This window comes from Chiloscyllium plagiosum, chromosome 23 (assembly GCF_004010195.1).
Source record: "Chiloscyllium plagiosum isolate BGI_BamShark_2017 chromosome 23, ASM401019v2, whole genome shotgun sequence".
NCBI lineage: Eukaryota > Metazoa > Chordata > Chondrichthyes > Orectolobiformes > Hemiscylliidae > Chiloscyllium > Chiloscyllium plagiosum.
In genome coordinates, this window is record NC_057732.1 from 20,646,058 (window position 1) to 20,659,687 (window position 13,630).

The window sequence follows — 13,630 nt, forward strand, 5'->3', positions numbered from 1 at the left end:
TGACATGAGAGATTTCTTCACTCAGTGAATGTTGAGTTTGTGGAATTCTCTGCATAAAAAAGCAAATGAGGCCAAATCATTGAATGTTTTCAAGAAAGCATTAGACATATTTCTTAGATCTAAAAGGATCAAAGGATTTTGGGAGAAAACGGGAACAGGGTCTGAGTTGAATGATCAGCCATGGTCATATTGAATGGCAGAGGAGGCACAAATGGCTGAATGGCCTACTGCTGTTTCTGTTTTTGAAGTTTCTATGTTTGTCCTTGTTACAATACTTAACACACATCTTTGCATCTTATTCTCCTTTTCTTCTGCCTACACCTGCCCTACTTTTCCTGTATACCTACCTCCACCTCTATTCTATTTTCACTAGCCTCTCCTAGTTGCAATCCTCCTTTACCTTTATTCTCTCCTAATCTCTTACTCCATGCTCTCTGCTACATCTATCGTTTCCTACTTGTGTCCTGTACTGTTCCAGAGCTGCATTAGTCCCACCCTCAAGACTGCTTACACTGAAGGCTGCAATTTTTCTTTTTCAAGATGGATAGTACTTTCTGGACTGTTACAGTAAAGACCAAACACCTTCCAGCAAAAGTATATAATTGGGATAAAGCAAAACCAAAATTTCAAAGCAGATTTTTATATTGCAGGAAATTATTGTCAACTAAATTCTGTCATTGCATTTAAATTATAACATTGTCACAAACAGAATATGTTTTTGCTTTTCTGCTTTTGTTTTTTTTATTGATCAATATATACTTACATTTGAAATGTGTGTACATTTTACAGTGAGAGAGTCCCAACTGAAGTATAAGCGTGGCAGCAAGCTTTGTGAATTTAAACATGAAGAAGGTTATTTGTCATCCCATTCTTTCCCCAAAGGTTTAAAACACTTAATGTCTCACTCACTCAACTCACATACACTATCACTGTCACAATTATTGGATACAGACGATGACAAAAATAATATGATTAAAATTTGGAATTATCTCAGTTTCATTTGTAGCAAGCCTGTTGTTTCTTAGATAAGCTATTGCTTTAGCTTGAGTGAAGGTCTTTAAAAGTTGAAGATTCTCAGTGAGTTGTGAGGCTTCTTTTGCTTTAATTGTAGGGGGAAATGGTACTCAGATGAACTTGAAGTTAGAACTGGCTGGAGAGTTCCTCTCTTACTTTTGAAGTCAAGCAACTTATTACCTTGGCTGCATAATTGTCTTGCCATGTTGGTTTCTGACACAGAACAGCTTTTGATGTAATTTAAAAGCAAACAGCAAACATGGCTGTCTTACCCATGTGACGTTTACAATTCTGACACCCTTTTCCAAATCAGCAAGTGCATCAGGCCGATGAACATTCTGTGTTTTGCACCTCAAGAGACTGAGACACTCAGTCAGCTTGCATTTCAATGAGGGGGTATCATGATACAATGATAGATCTGTGGAATCCATTCCACATTTTTCTAACACCCACTGTGCTTTGATTGTTCCTTTGTCAACAGTGAAGCAGAAAGACTAGTTGGCTGGTGTGTGTTTGTTGACAGTTAAGATTAGAGTGGTGCTGGAAAAGCACAGCAGGTCAGGCAGCATTCGAGGAGTGGGAGCATCTTGCTCCTCAGATGCTGCCTGACCTGCTGTGCTTTTCCAGCACCACTCTAATCTTAACTCTAATCTCCAGCATCCGCAGTACCCACTTATGCCTATGTTTGTTAACAGTCTATTCCAACCAAAGAAATGGTCCTAGATGACTGTTAATGACCATTTTTTTAAAAATTGGGTATTTTCTTGAGTATCTAGAATGCCTGGAGCTAATACTGCACAAGTCACAGGTAGTCAGCTTTTATGTTCACTTTTTAAAATCGGGTTTTAAAATTTGTGTTAACTTTGTGCCTATACTGGGCATGAGACTTGCAGATAAAAGTTTAGATACAAAGAACCACATAAATAACCATTGTTCAATAAAATGCAGAAATCTGAACCATTGTATGCATGTTTATATTTTTAAAATAGGATTCAGCAACAAGCTTTTGTGGAACTGAAGATATTAGATATCCTCCTTAAGAAGGACAAAGATGGTAGTAATAATATTATTCATATGAAAGAATATTTTTACTTCAGAAACCATCTGTGTATTTCTTTTGAACTTTTAGGGTAAGTTGCATTTCACTTTGTCACTGCATTCAATTAAAGCTAATGACCCAGTTAAATAAGTTCAAAAAGATAAGCTATTAAACAAATTACTCATAACAATTTACTCATAAATTTCCTGTTACAGTGATGGAATGGCTCAATTAACCAGGTGTCTGTATTACCTTTGTTACCTCAGCCAAGGCTTAAGTTACAAACTAACTTATCATGCTCAGTGTACCTTTATGTATTTTAACTCTTTGGGAGTGAAACCTGGTGAGATTGTGTGAAGAACTAAGAAAACCAATCCTCTATACTGATGATAGTTAAACTGTAGAATCTTTGCCTTAAACTATTAACCAAGCAAAATCTGTAATTATTTTAGAAGGAACTGATGTAGTTGTTTAGAAAACAGGCAAAGGAGCAGAACCCGTGTTGAATTGTTCAACTGGGTTAATTTGCATCTCTGGATGTCCAGGTAATGTCACTTAAGCTGAGTCTTTCCAAATAACACTTTCGGGCAGATTAAAAATTGAAAGGGAAGAAGGCTTACAGTTCCACAGAACAAATTCTCCTTTATAGATTTGAACTCTCAGTAGAACTTAATCCAACTCTCAGTCTGAGGTATTAAACACACCTTGGAGGAGAAGATTGGATTGTGGCAAATAGAGTTTAATTTAGGAAAACATGAAATTGTTCATTTTAGTAAGAATAATAAAAGACACATTAAGTGGTGAGAAATTGCAGAGCTCTGCAATACTATGGGATCTGGGAGTCCTAGTGTATAAGATTTACATAAGAAGCAGTACAACAGTACAGCAACTAGTTCTGGCAGCAAATAAAATGGAATCATTTATTGGGAATGGAATTGAATACAAAAGTAGGGAGGTTATGCATCAGCTATACAGGGCACAGGTGGGATCACATCTGAAATGCTATGTACAGTATTGATCACCTGATTTAAGGAAGGATGTAAACGCATTGGAAACAGTTCAGAGAAGATTTCTCTATTTTGGACTGTCAAGTTGACTCAGTGGTTAGCAATGCTGCCTCATAGTGTCAGAGAACCAAGTTCAATTCCACCTTCAGGTGACTGTGTGGAGTTTGCATCTTCTTCCCATGTCAACCTGGGTTTACTCCGGGTGCTCCAGTTTCCCCCCACAGTTAAAAGATGTGTAGGTTAGGTGGATTGGCCATGCTGAATTGCCCATAGAGCCCAGGGATGTGCAGGCTAGGAGAATTAACCATGGGAAAGCGGAGGGGGTAGGAGTGGGTAGGATGCTCTTTGGAGGATCAGTGTGGAATTGATGGGCTGACTGGCTTGCTTCCACACACTAGTGATTCTAATGTTTGCCAGACTAATACCTGGAATGGGTGTGTTGTCTTGTAAAGAAAGGTTGGACAGGCTAATCTTGTACCAGTGGAGTTAAGTACAGTAAGAGGTGATTGGATTAAACATATAAGACCCTAATCAGTCTTGACAGGGTAAATATGGAGATTATATTACCTCCTGTCGCAGAATGTAGAACTATCTCAACACTCCCAACTTTCTTGCCATTGCCCAAGTTGTTCAGGTACTGGGCAGATTCTGCCCTTTGAATACTTTTGAGGCAGAGGTGAATATATTCCTGATAAGTAGAGAGGTAAAGGTTATTAGGCTAGGTGTGAATTTGAAGTTACAATCAGATCCACATGATCTTATAAAATGGCAGAACAGGCCAAAGGGCTGAATGGCCTACTCTTTTTCCTTGTTATGTTCAACATGTTGAAACATAGAAAATAGGTGCAGGAGTTGGCCATTCAGCCCTTTAAGCCAGCACCACCATGGCTGATTAGGCAATTTCAGTATCCCATTCCTGCTTTCTCTCTATACCTCTTGATCCCTTTAGCTGCAAGGGCCATGTCCAACTCCCTCTTGAATATATATAACGAACTGGCCCCAACATTTTTCTGTTCACAACTCTGAGTGAAGAAATTCTTCGCGGCTGTACAGGACATTGGTTAGAATGTCCTGTTGGAATATTGTGTGCAATTCTGGTCTCCTTCCTATAGGAAAGATGTTGTGAAACTTGAAAGTGTTCAGAAAAGATTTACAAGGATGTTGCCAGGGTTGGAGGATTTGAGCTATAGGGAGAGGCTGAATAGGCTGGGGCTGTTTTCCCTGGAGCATCAGAGGCTGAGGGGGCATTTGGATGGGTATATGAATAGGAAGGGTTTGGACGGATATGGGCTGGGTGCTGGCAGGTGGCACTTGATTGGGTTGGGATATCTGGTCAGTATGGACAGGTTGGACCGAAGGGTGTGTTTCCATACTGTACATCTCCAAGACTCTATGACTCAGTCCTGAATGGCTTATCTCTTATTCTTAGACTTGAACGTGGTCTTCTAAGTGTCACAACTGACTTGATTTGAAATGCTACTTCAGATAAAATTGTCCATATCCTAAAAAATCTTTTCCATTAAAAAAAATCCTTTTATCATTCCTTTTATGTTTATAGTGCAAACCTGAAAGTTCTGTAACATATACCATTTCACATTAATCAATCTTGAACAAAATTGGGGTTGAAATTGTTACTCCTTGTGCTGCTTTCCTGAGTTGTTGAGTAAAGGTTGTGTTGAGTGCAGGAGCACATCAAATCATTTTTAATATGGAAGTTTGTATTCTCTAATGCTTTGAGGCTTGTTAGTAACTTTAGAAGCCCCAGTCCATAATGGCATCTCTGAAATACACTTTTCGTCCAAATATTCTGTCATTTTAACATTGAGTGGCATCTTATAGAGGTCTGAACAACATGGGCTATGGAGAGATTTGTGCCAGAATCAGCTGGGAAGGACCATTTCAACTTGTGCCATTTTTTATACTTTTCACAAATGTGTGGTGAATTATCACTAGATAGTGATGAGTTGCCAATTGACAGCGATTACACTGTTTAACGCCTTGCTGATTGCACAACTTGCCGCATTAATAAGCAATGTCCTAACTTACTAATTCATCAAATAAGCTCAATGTAAGGAACATTCGACATGAATACAATGTAGGTGGCTAATTCATATTGCAGCTTGCTCCAAACAGCCTCCCTACTGCATTCGACTGAATTGCAGCTCAGGCATGACCCACTGGCACCTCATCAACAGACATCAGTATCTGGCATCTGCCACCCCCCTCATGACGATCATGACATCTTGCAGATACACTGCTGAGAAAGCACAGATTGGAATTCCAGGGTGCACTGGCAACCAGCATTCAAAAGACGCAGTAGGTACCCACCTCATAGTTTGAATCTGACTGCACTACAATGCTGCTTGCTCGCTGTCCTAGTACTCACATAATGTGCACTTTCTTGAATGCTTGCACCATCCATGCCTTGAATTGCCTTACCTTGCCATGTTGTGCCATGCCAGTTAACACAGAGTCTTTAGTACAAAACAGTCTTCCAGAAAGCAATGGAGGCTAGTTGTCAGTCCAGTCAAAGGGTGAGGGGCTGCTGTCAGTCAGGAGGCCCCTGTACCATCAGTCACACAAGCAATGTGCACACAGTCCAGGGGCTTTGACACGGTCAGTCGTCTGCTCGGACTGCTCACAGCCAGGTGATCTGTCGCAGTAGATCGGGGAATATTCCGAGGTCTGTCCTGTAGGAACAGCTTCTGCAGTAAGGGGAATTGTGTACCATCATTTGGGGAGCTTCAAGCACAACACACAGGGATTTGGTCAGCCACTGTAAACTGAGTTCTCTGTCATCACTTTTCTTGCCGTAGATGTGAAGGGCACTAGAAAATGGCAAAGAATGGGCAAAAGAATGGGATCCGCATTTGCCGGAGGCTCAGACATTGTAGCAGGAAATACATGAAGCAACCATTTGCAAAGTGCAGCAGTGAATCCATCATGTTTTTGCTATGCAGTCAGTGTGAATGTATGTGGGGATCAAATGGTGGTCAAAAGCAATTTGTTACATGCCATTGAACTTGAGCACCTCATTAGTGTGGAAACGAGTAATAATGATGCTACAAAAGACCAATACTGATTGAAGACAAAGCACAATTCATATAGAATCGAAGGGTCCTTTATGATGCACATAACATTGCTTTCTCATCTACCATGTAAGTGTGAAGATAGTCTGTGCTGAATGCAGTGTGAAGGTTGGGGTTGTGTGGGTTGATAGGATGTCGGTGTTGTAGACACTCCCTTCTCAATGACATTTGGTGGTCACTCGGCTAATGTAAAATCTTCACTAATTTGCTGCAAGGCTGAGCCAGAGTGTGGATGGATGTTGCAGATATGTCCCTCATTTTCAGACTACACCATGTCCCACCGTGTGGTGGGTGCTCAGACCTTATCTGCAGGGTTCACTACCGATAGCTGTTCTGGGATCCAAGAAATGTTTTTTGCTCATTCTGTTTCCTATGTAGGTCCAATCCACTGAGAGTGATGGGTCCTTCTCCTGGTTACATGTTGGTCACTGCAGCTAGAAGCAAGTGAGGAGTGCAGATACTGGAGATCAGAGTCGAGAGTTGTGGGGGTTTATGCCCAAAACATCTATTCTGCTGTTCCTCGGATGCTGCCTGACCTGCTGTGCTTTTCCAGCACCACACTCTCAACTCTGGTCACTGCAGCTGCTAATCTAAGGTGAAAACAGATGCTGGAGGACCAGGACTGCCAGAAAGCCCAGGAGCAGCTCGCCACATTATGGAGGACAAAGAGTACTCAGTTCAAGACAGGTTATAGCTGCAGGATCCCTTGGGATTTGGGGGTGCACAGGAAGTGCAGAATTCTCCAGCCCTGTCTCTATTTTCTGTGGATGAATGGAGTACAGTGTTGATGTAAACTCCATTTATCACAGGACTCTATGATGGAACTGTACCAGATGGTGGAATGAAACCTGAGGGCTGCACAAGTGGGTGACTGTGACAATCAGCATGGTGTTGAACTTCTATGCAATCAGCTCCTTTCAGGGAGTAAAGAGTGACCTGTGTATAAACTCTCAGTCAAGCATGCACAAGTGCGTCAAGACAGTAACTAGTGCCATCTGTGCAACATCACTCCAGTTAATTTTGGTCCCCTATAATCTGGTCGATGATGCTACCTAGACAGTAGGATTCAGGAACAAACCTGGGCTCCCCCAGATGCAGGATGTATATACATGGCATGGAGAGGGCTGTACGAGGAAGGGTAACTGGACCCAAAACATTAACTCTGATTTCTCTTCACAGATACTGTCCGACCTGCTGAGCTTTTCCAGCAACTCCTGTTTTTGTTTCTCATAGAATAAGAGTTCTCTGATTAGGGCTGTTGATCTGGCCCAATCAGGGAGCCCCGACTGACAGGCAAGAACTGGAGTGTCAGACATGGAGTAAATTTAAAAGATGGCTTGGTGATAGGATACCGGCCATTGTGGAGTAATTTCGGGGACCTAATAAGATGAGGCAGAAATGGATGTGAGAGTGCCATAGGGATGTGATAATTAATTATTGAGGTGAATTCGGTAAGATACTGCAAGAAAACTCACAGAAAAAAAACCTCCTAAAACATAATGCAACTCTGCCTTAACTAACAAAGTAACATTCAACTCATTGTAATTGGAAATCACAAGGATGAAATAAAATATGGACATGTTGCAAATGGGGGTGAAACGAAGGGGTTTAGTTAAAGTTATTAGCAAATATCCTTAGAACAGTTAAAAAACTCAACTTCCATTGCTCTTTAAATGTTGTGTAGTTTCGATATAAGTTTCATGATTAGCTTGTGGTTAGGTCTTAACATCAATAATTGGTGCTTTAAGCACATCTTTGGTAAAAGTCATTTATCTATTTTGAAGAATTCTTCAGAGAAACATTATATATGGACGTATTGTCAGCTTGTCAGCATTTTCTCACCATGATTTTATAATATCAGCATCCATATCACTTTTTCCAAAATAATTGTGGAAAAAAGGGGTTTTGCCTCTAAACAAGTACTTTTCACACAGCAGGTTACAGGTTTCATCACTCATTTAAATCAGTTTCACTTTGCAGTTTACTGTTTGCCTTATGTATATGATGACTAATATAAACCATTATGCATGAAGAGGACATAATTCATTAGGACAGGAAAGCGTCAGTGTTTGGCAATGATAACCCAGTCTCTATAAAATAAATACAAGATAAACAGCATAGAGACTCCAAGGTAAAAACAATGACTGCAGATGCTGGAAACCAGATTCTGGATCAATGGTGCTGGAAGAGCACAGCAGTTCAGGCAGCACCCGAAACGTCGATTTTGCTGAAGCTCCTCGGATGCTGCCTGAACTGCTGTGCTCTTCCAGCACCATTGATCCAGAGCATAGAGACTCCCACCGGACCTTAAACTGAGAAAGTCTAATGATTATATGCCTGTCACAGATCAAAGTAAATGCAAAGTTATAGATATGGCACCTAATACTTTTAAAATTTGTATAACTTTCAAAATACAAGAAGGCAAATGTATTGTATCTGTTTAGCAACAAGTCTGCTATCCTGTTTAACCAAGTTCCTAACTTAGTTGGATCAAAACAGTAATAAATCAAATATATGCATAGCAATGCTACCAAGCACTGAACTGAAACCATGTAGTACTCACCAATATGTTACATATGTTTATATTTAAAATATATAAATTTATTATAAATTGATCTTTAATAGACATGAGTTGATAATACTTTTGCCTCTAGTCGGAATGCCTGGATTCAAGTCCCACATAATTTGAGCAAATAATCTAGACAATATTGAAGGAAAGCTATGCTTTTGGACATGTCAGCCTTCACATGCAATAGTTAAAGTGACTTCTCAGATTAATGTGAATAACTCCATGGCACTACGTGAAAAAGAACATCGGTTTTCCTGGCAGTCAATTTTTATCTTTGCTGCTTGCAGGTGATAATTTGATGGAATAGATCAGCCTTTGGTTGCAGGACCTGCCAGATTTTCATTCCCATGAATTCAAGGGGGTTGTTTTTGTGGAGGGAAGAACAGTGTGGGAAGGAGAGATGGGAGATTCACTCTGCCAGACTAGAAGCCAGACAGTGAATGTGAACATTTACTCCAACATCCTGGCCAGGTTAGTTTATTTGTAAAGCTTTGAGACAATATTCAGAGGTATGATGAGGTATTAAACAAAGAGAGATGTTCTCTTGCATGACTGTTAGTTACAATGGGAAACAGGAGAATTCCCACTGAAGTTCACTTTCAGAGTTTGTCATTTGTGCTGGGGCACCATTCTGGAGGTATTTTATCATCATTATCATTGCTGCACTGGCTGAGTGTCATTGACAAAAGCATACTGACAAGAAGAAAGGTTTAACGGTAAATGTGAGAACGTGCATTCTGTTGCATTTGCTAACTAATATGATGTAGAAAGACAGTCCCTGGAGAGTGATGGAAGCCAAATTCTTAGATTATGGGAACTCTGAACAACACAGAAAGGAAAAGAATAATATAGCAGCTGTCTCAAGCTTGGTAGCATGTGCACTCTTTGCAGTAAGATCTCCGTAATTTATCTTATCTTTCAGCAGTTTCACTTCTGAAATTAAATAGCACTGTTACATGATTGGCTGCATGATTTATGTCACCAATTTTTTGAAATATTTGACCCCTAAAGGTTATTTGAAAATGTTCCCACAGCAAATGGCATCAACACAAGTTCAGAAATACACGTACAAACTTTTTGGTAGGAAACTTTAAGGCTTTGAATTACTCGCAAGTTAATTACCTAAATTCTGAAATAATTTTAATCTGGAAGGCTATACACTACTAATTATATCCGAATTTTAGTAAAGAAACTAAAATATACTGACCCTGTATTTATTTTATTTGTAACTTTCTTTTTAAAATGATGAAATTAAAAATGACGGCTTTTCAGTCATCTTTTGGATGTACTTATTGGGAAATCATACAAACGCAAATCATGATTTTTCTATCCATATTGCACTAAACATCACGGTTCTGCATGATTAGCTTTTCAACATGGGAATTGAGGCTGTATACTGGGAACACATTTGGAAAATGTACCTTATTGTTTCAAATTGAGTCATAAAACAGCAAACTTCAAAATGCAAAGTTAAAAATCACACAGCACCAGTTTATAGTCCAACAGGTTTAATTGGAAATACTAGCTTTCGGAGCACTGCGCCTTCATCAGGTGGTTGTGGAGTGTTTCCAATTAAACCTGTTAGACTATAACCTGGTGTTGTGTGATTTTTAACTTTGTACACCCCAGTCTACCCAACATCAGCATCTCCAAATCATTCGAAATGCAAATAAGCCATGTGTTTTTCATTGGAGATACATAATGCACAGATTCCCCGTGTTCATTGAAGTAAAGGCAGAAAAATAAATGAGAAGTATTCAGCATGTCTGGCAGCCTGTGAGGGAAGTTAAACAGGGCTTATGCCCGAAACGTCGATTCTCCTGTTCCTTGGATGCTGCCTGACCTGCTGCACTTTTCCAGCAACACATTTTCAGCTCTGATCTCCAGCATCTGCAGCCCTCACTTTCTCCAGGGAAGTTAAACAGTTAACATTTCAGGTTGGTGGGCTTTGATCAAAACTAGACTAGGTTAGAAATTTAATAGGTTTTGAGAAAGTGAAAGCTGTAGTATGGGAAGAACAACAAGGATGGTCTGTGATGGGATGGAAGGCAGGTGATGTTAAATTATAGAATCTCTGCATTGTAGAAGCAGGCCAATCTGCCTATCAAGTCTACACCAAACTTTTGAAGGTCATCCCACTCAGACACACCCACCTACCCTATCCCTGAAACCCTACAATTCCCACCTAGCCTGCGCATCCTGAGATACTGTGGGCAAAAGCATGGCCAGTACACCTAACCTGCACACCTTTGGACTGTGGGAGGAAACCCATATAAACACAGGGAGACCGTGCAAACTGCACACAGACAGTCACCTGAGGCTGGAATTTAACTCAGGTCCCTGGCACTGTGATGTAGCAGTGCTAAACACTGAGCCACTGTGCCATCCCAAATGACAAATGATTATATGATGCAAGGCAAAATGGAATGGTAATGGACAATTAAAGAAATTAAAAGAATTGTTTGTAGAATGTGTGAATAGCAGGATCCTGGATAAACTTTTGTCAGAAAGCCAAGTGAGAGGGAAGTAAGAGAGAAATCAAAGGAAAACACAAAACAATGAAGCAGAGGTTATAATCTATTATCAACATACCTTACAAACAAGTTCTCATTATTTCTTCCATTATGCTCCACTGTAGATTTTCTTAATGTTAGGGGGCCTGTGCAGCATTCCCAAAAGTGACTTCTTGCCTTTATTATGTCTCAACTCTACCCAAACTGTTTCCACGTCCTGATTTCGTGAACTTAGGTCACCCTGACATGTCTCTGTGATGGCTACGAGAATATATTGGTTTATTTATGTTTGCCATGTTCAACTGTTTTGTTTTAAATAATCATTATTTTTGTATCCTCTGGCCTTATATGCTGATTAACTCTTAGATATATATGCTTGATTCCTTCCTGTCATGGCTGTCTTTCCCCATATTGATACTTTTCTCTTTTGCCTTGTCTTTCTTTTTGATGTACCACATAGAAACATAGAAAATAGGTGCAGGAGTAGGCCATTCAGCCCTTTGAGCCTGCACCACCATTCGATTCAATCATGGATAAGCACGCAATTTCAGTATTCCACTGCCGCTTTCTCTCCATATCCCCTGAACGCTTTAGCCACAAGGGCCATGTCCAGCTCCCTCTTGAATATATCTAAAGAACTAGCCCCAGCAGCTTGCTGTGGTTGAAGATTCCACAGGTTCACAAATCGCTGAGTGAAGAAATTCTTCCTCATCTCAATCTTGAATGGCTTATCCATTATTCAAGTCCTAGTTCTGGACTTGCCCAACAACAGGAACATCCTTCCCAGATCTATCCTGTCCAGTCCCGTCAGAATTTCATATGTTTCTATGAGATTCCCTCCAATTCTTCCAAATTCCGATGAATACAAGCCCAGTCTTTCTTCATATGTCAGTCCTGCCATTCCAGGAATCAGTCTGGTGAACCTTCAATGGACTCCCTCTGTAGCAAGAATGCCCTTCCTTAGACTAGGAGACCAAAACTGTACATAATACTCAAGGTGTGGCCTCACTAAGGCTCTGTACAACTGCAACTTACTCGGATACTGAAAACCCGTCACTAGAAGGCCAGCATGCCATTCGCTTTTCTCACTGCCTGCTACAGCTGCATGCCAACCTTCAGTATTTGTTCCGTCATGACACACAGATCTCGTTGCACCGCACCCTTTCCTAAACTGCCACCATTCAGATAATAATCTGCCTTCCTGTTTTTGCCACCGAAGTGGATAACCTCACATTTATCCACATTATATTGCATGTGGCAAGTATTTGCCCACTCAGCCAGCTTATCCAAGTCACCTTGCAGTTTCTTAGCATCCTCCTCACAGTACACACTGCCACCCAGCTTTGTGTCATCTGCAGATTTTGAGATATTGCATTTAGCTCCTTCGTCCAAATCATTAACATTTATTGTGAACAGCTGAACCCTACGGTACCCCACTCATCACTGCCTGCCACTCTGAAAAGGATTCATTTATTCCAACTCTCTGCTTCCTGCCTGCCAACCAGTTCTCTATCCACGTCAATACATTACTTCAGATACCATGAGCTTTAATTTTCATTACTAACCTCTTGTGTGGAATCTTGTCAAAAGCCTTTTGAAAGTCCAGATACATAACATGTACTGATTCACCCTTGTCCACTCTACTGGTCACATCCTCAAAAAATTCCAGAAGATTTGTCAGGCATGATTTCCCTTTGGTGAATCCATGCTGACTTGGACCAATTCTGTCACTGTTTCCAAATGCTCAGTTATTACATCCTTAATAATTGGTTCCAACATTTTCCAACTGATGTCAAGTCATCCAGCCTATAATTCTCCATTTTCTCTTTTCCTCCTTTTTTTAAAAACTGGGATTACATTAGCTATCCTCCAGTCCAGAATGCTGGAAATTGATCACCAAAGCATCCACTACTTCTAGGGCCACTCTCTTAAGTACTCTGTGCTGCAGAGCATCAGGGCCTGAGGACTTTTCGGGTTTTATAGAGTCATAGAGATGTACAGCATGGAAATAGACCCTTCGGTGCAACTTGTCCATGCCCACCAGATATCCCAACCCAATCTAGTCCCACCTGCCAGCACCCAGTTCATATCCCTCCAAACCCTTCCTATTCATATACCCATCCAACTGCCTCTTAAATGTTGCAATTGTACCATCCTCCACCACTTCCTCTGGCAGCTCATTCCATACACGTACCACCCTCTGATTGAAAAAGTTGCCCCGTAGGTCTCTTTTATATCTTTCCCCTTTCACCCTAAACCTATGCCCTCTATTTCTGGACTCCCCGACCTCAGTGAAAAGACTTTGCCTATTTACCCTATCCATGCCCCTCATAATTTTGTAAACCTCTATAAGGTCACCCCTCAGCCTCCGATGCTCCAGTGAAAACAGCCCCAGACTG

General features: G+C 40.6%; 1 protein-coding gene across 1 annotated transcript in view; it reads left to right on the plus strand.

Annotated features, from left to right (window-relative positions):
- The window catches only part of dyrk4 (dual-specificity tyrosine-(Y)-phosphorylation regulated kinase 4), an 84,648-nt gene that overhangs the window by 19,732 nt on the left and 51,286 nt on the right, over positions 1 to 13,630 (plus strand). The window contains exon 4 of the mRNA XM_043713200.1: positions 2,004 to 2,144. Within this exon, the coding sequence (XP_043569135.1) occupies positions 2,004 to 2,144 (141 nt within the window). The remainder of the gene's footprint in view (positions 1 to 2,003; positions 2,145 to 13,630) is intronic.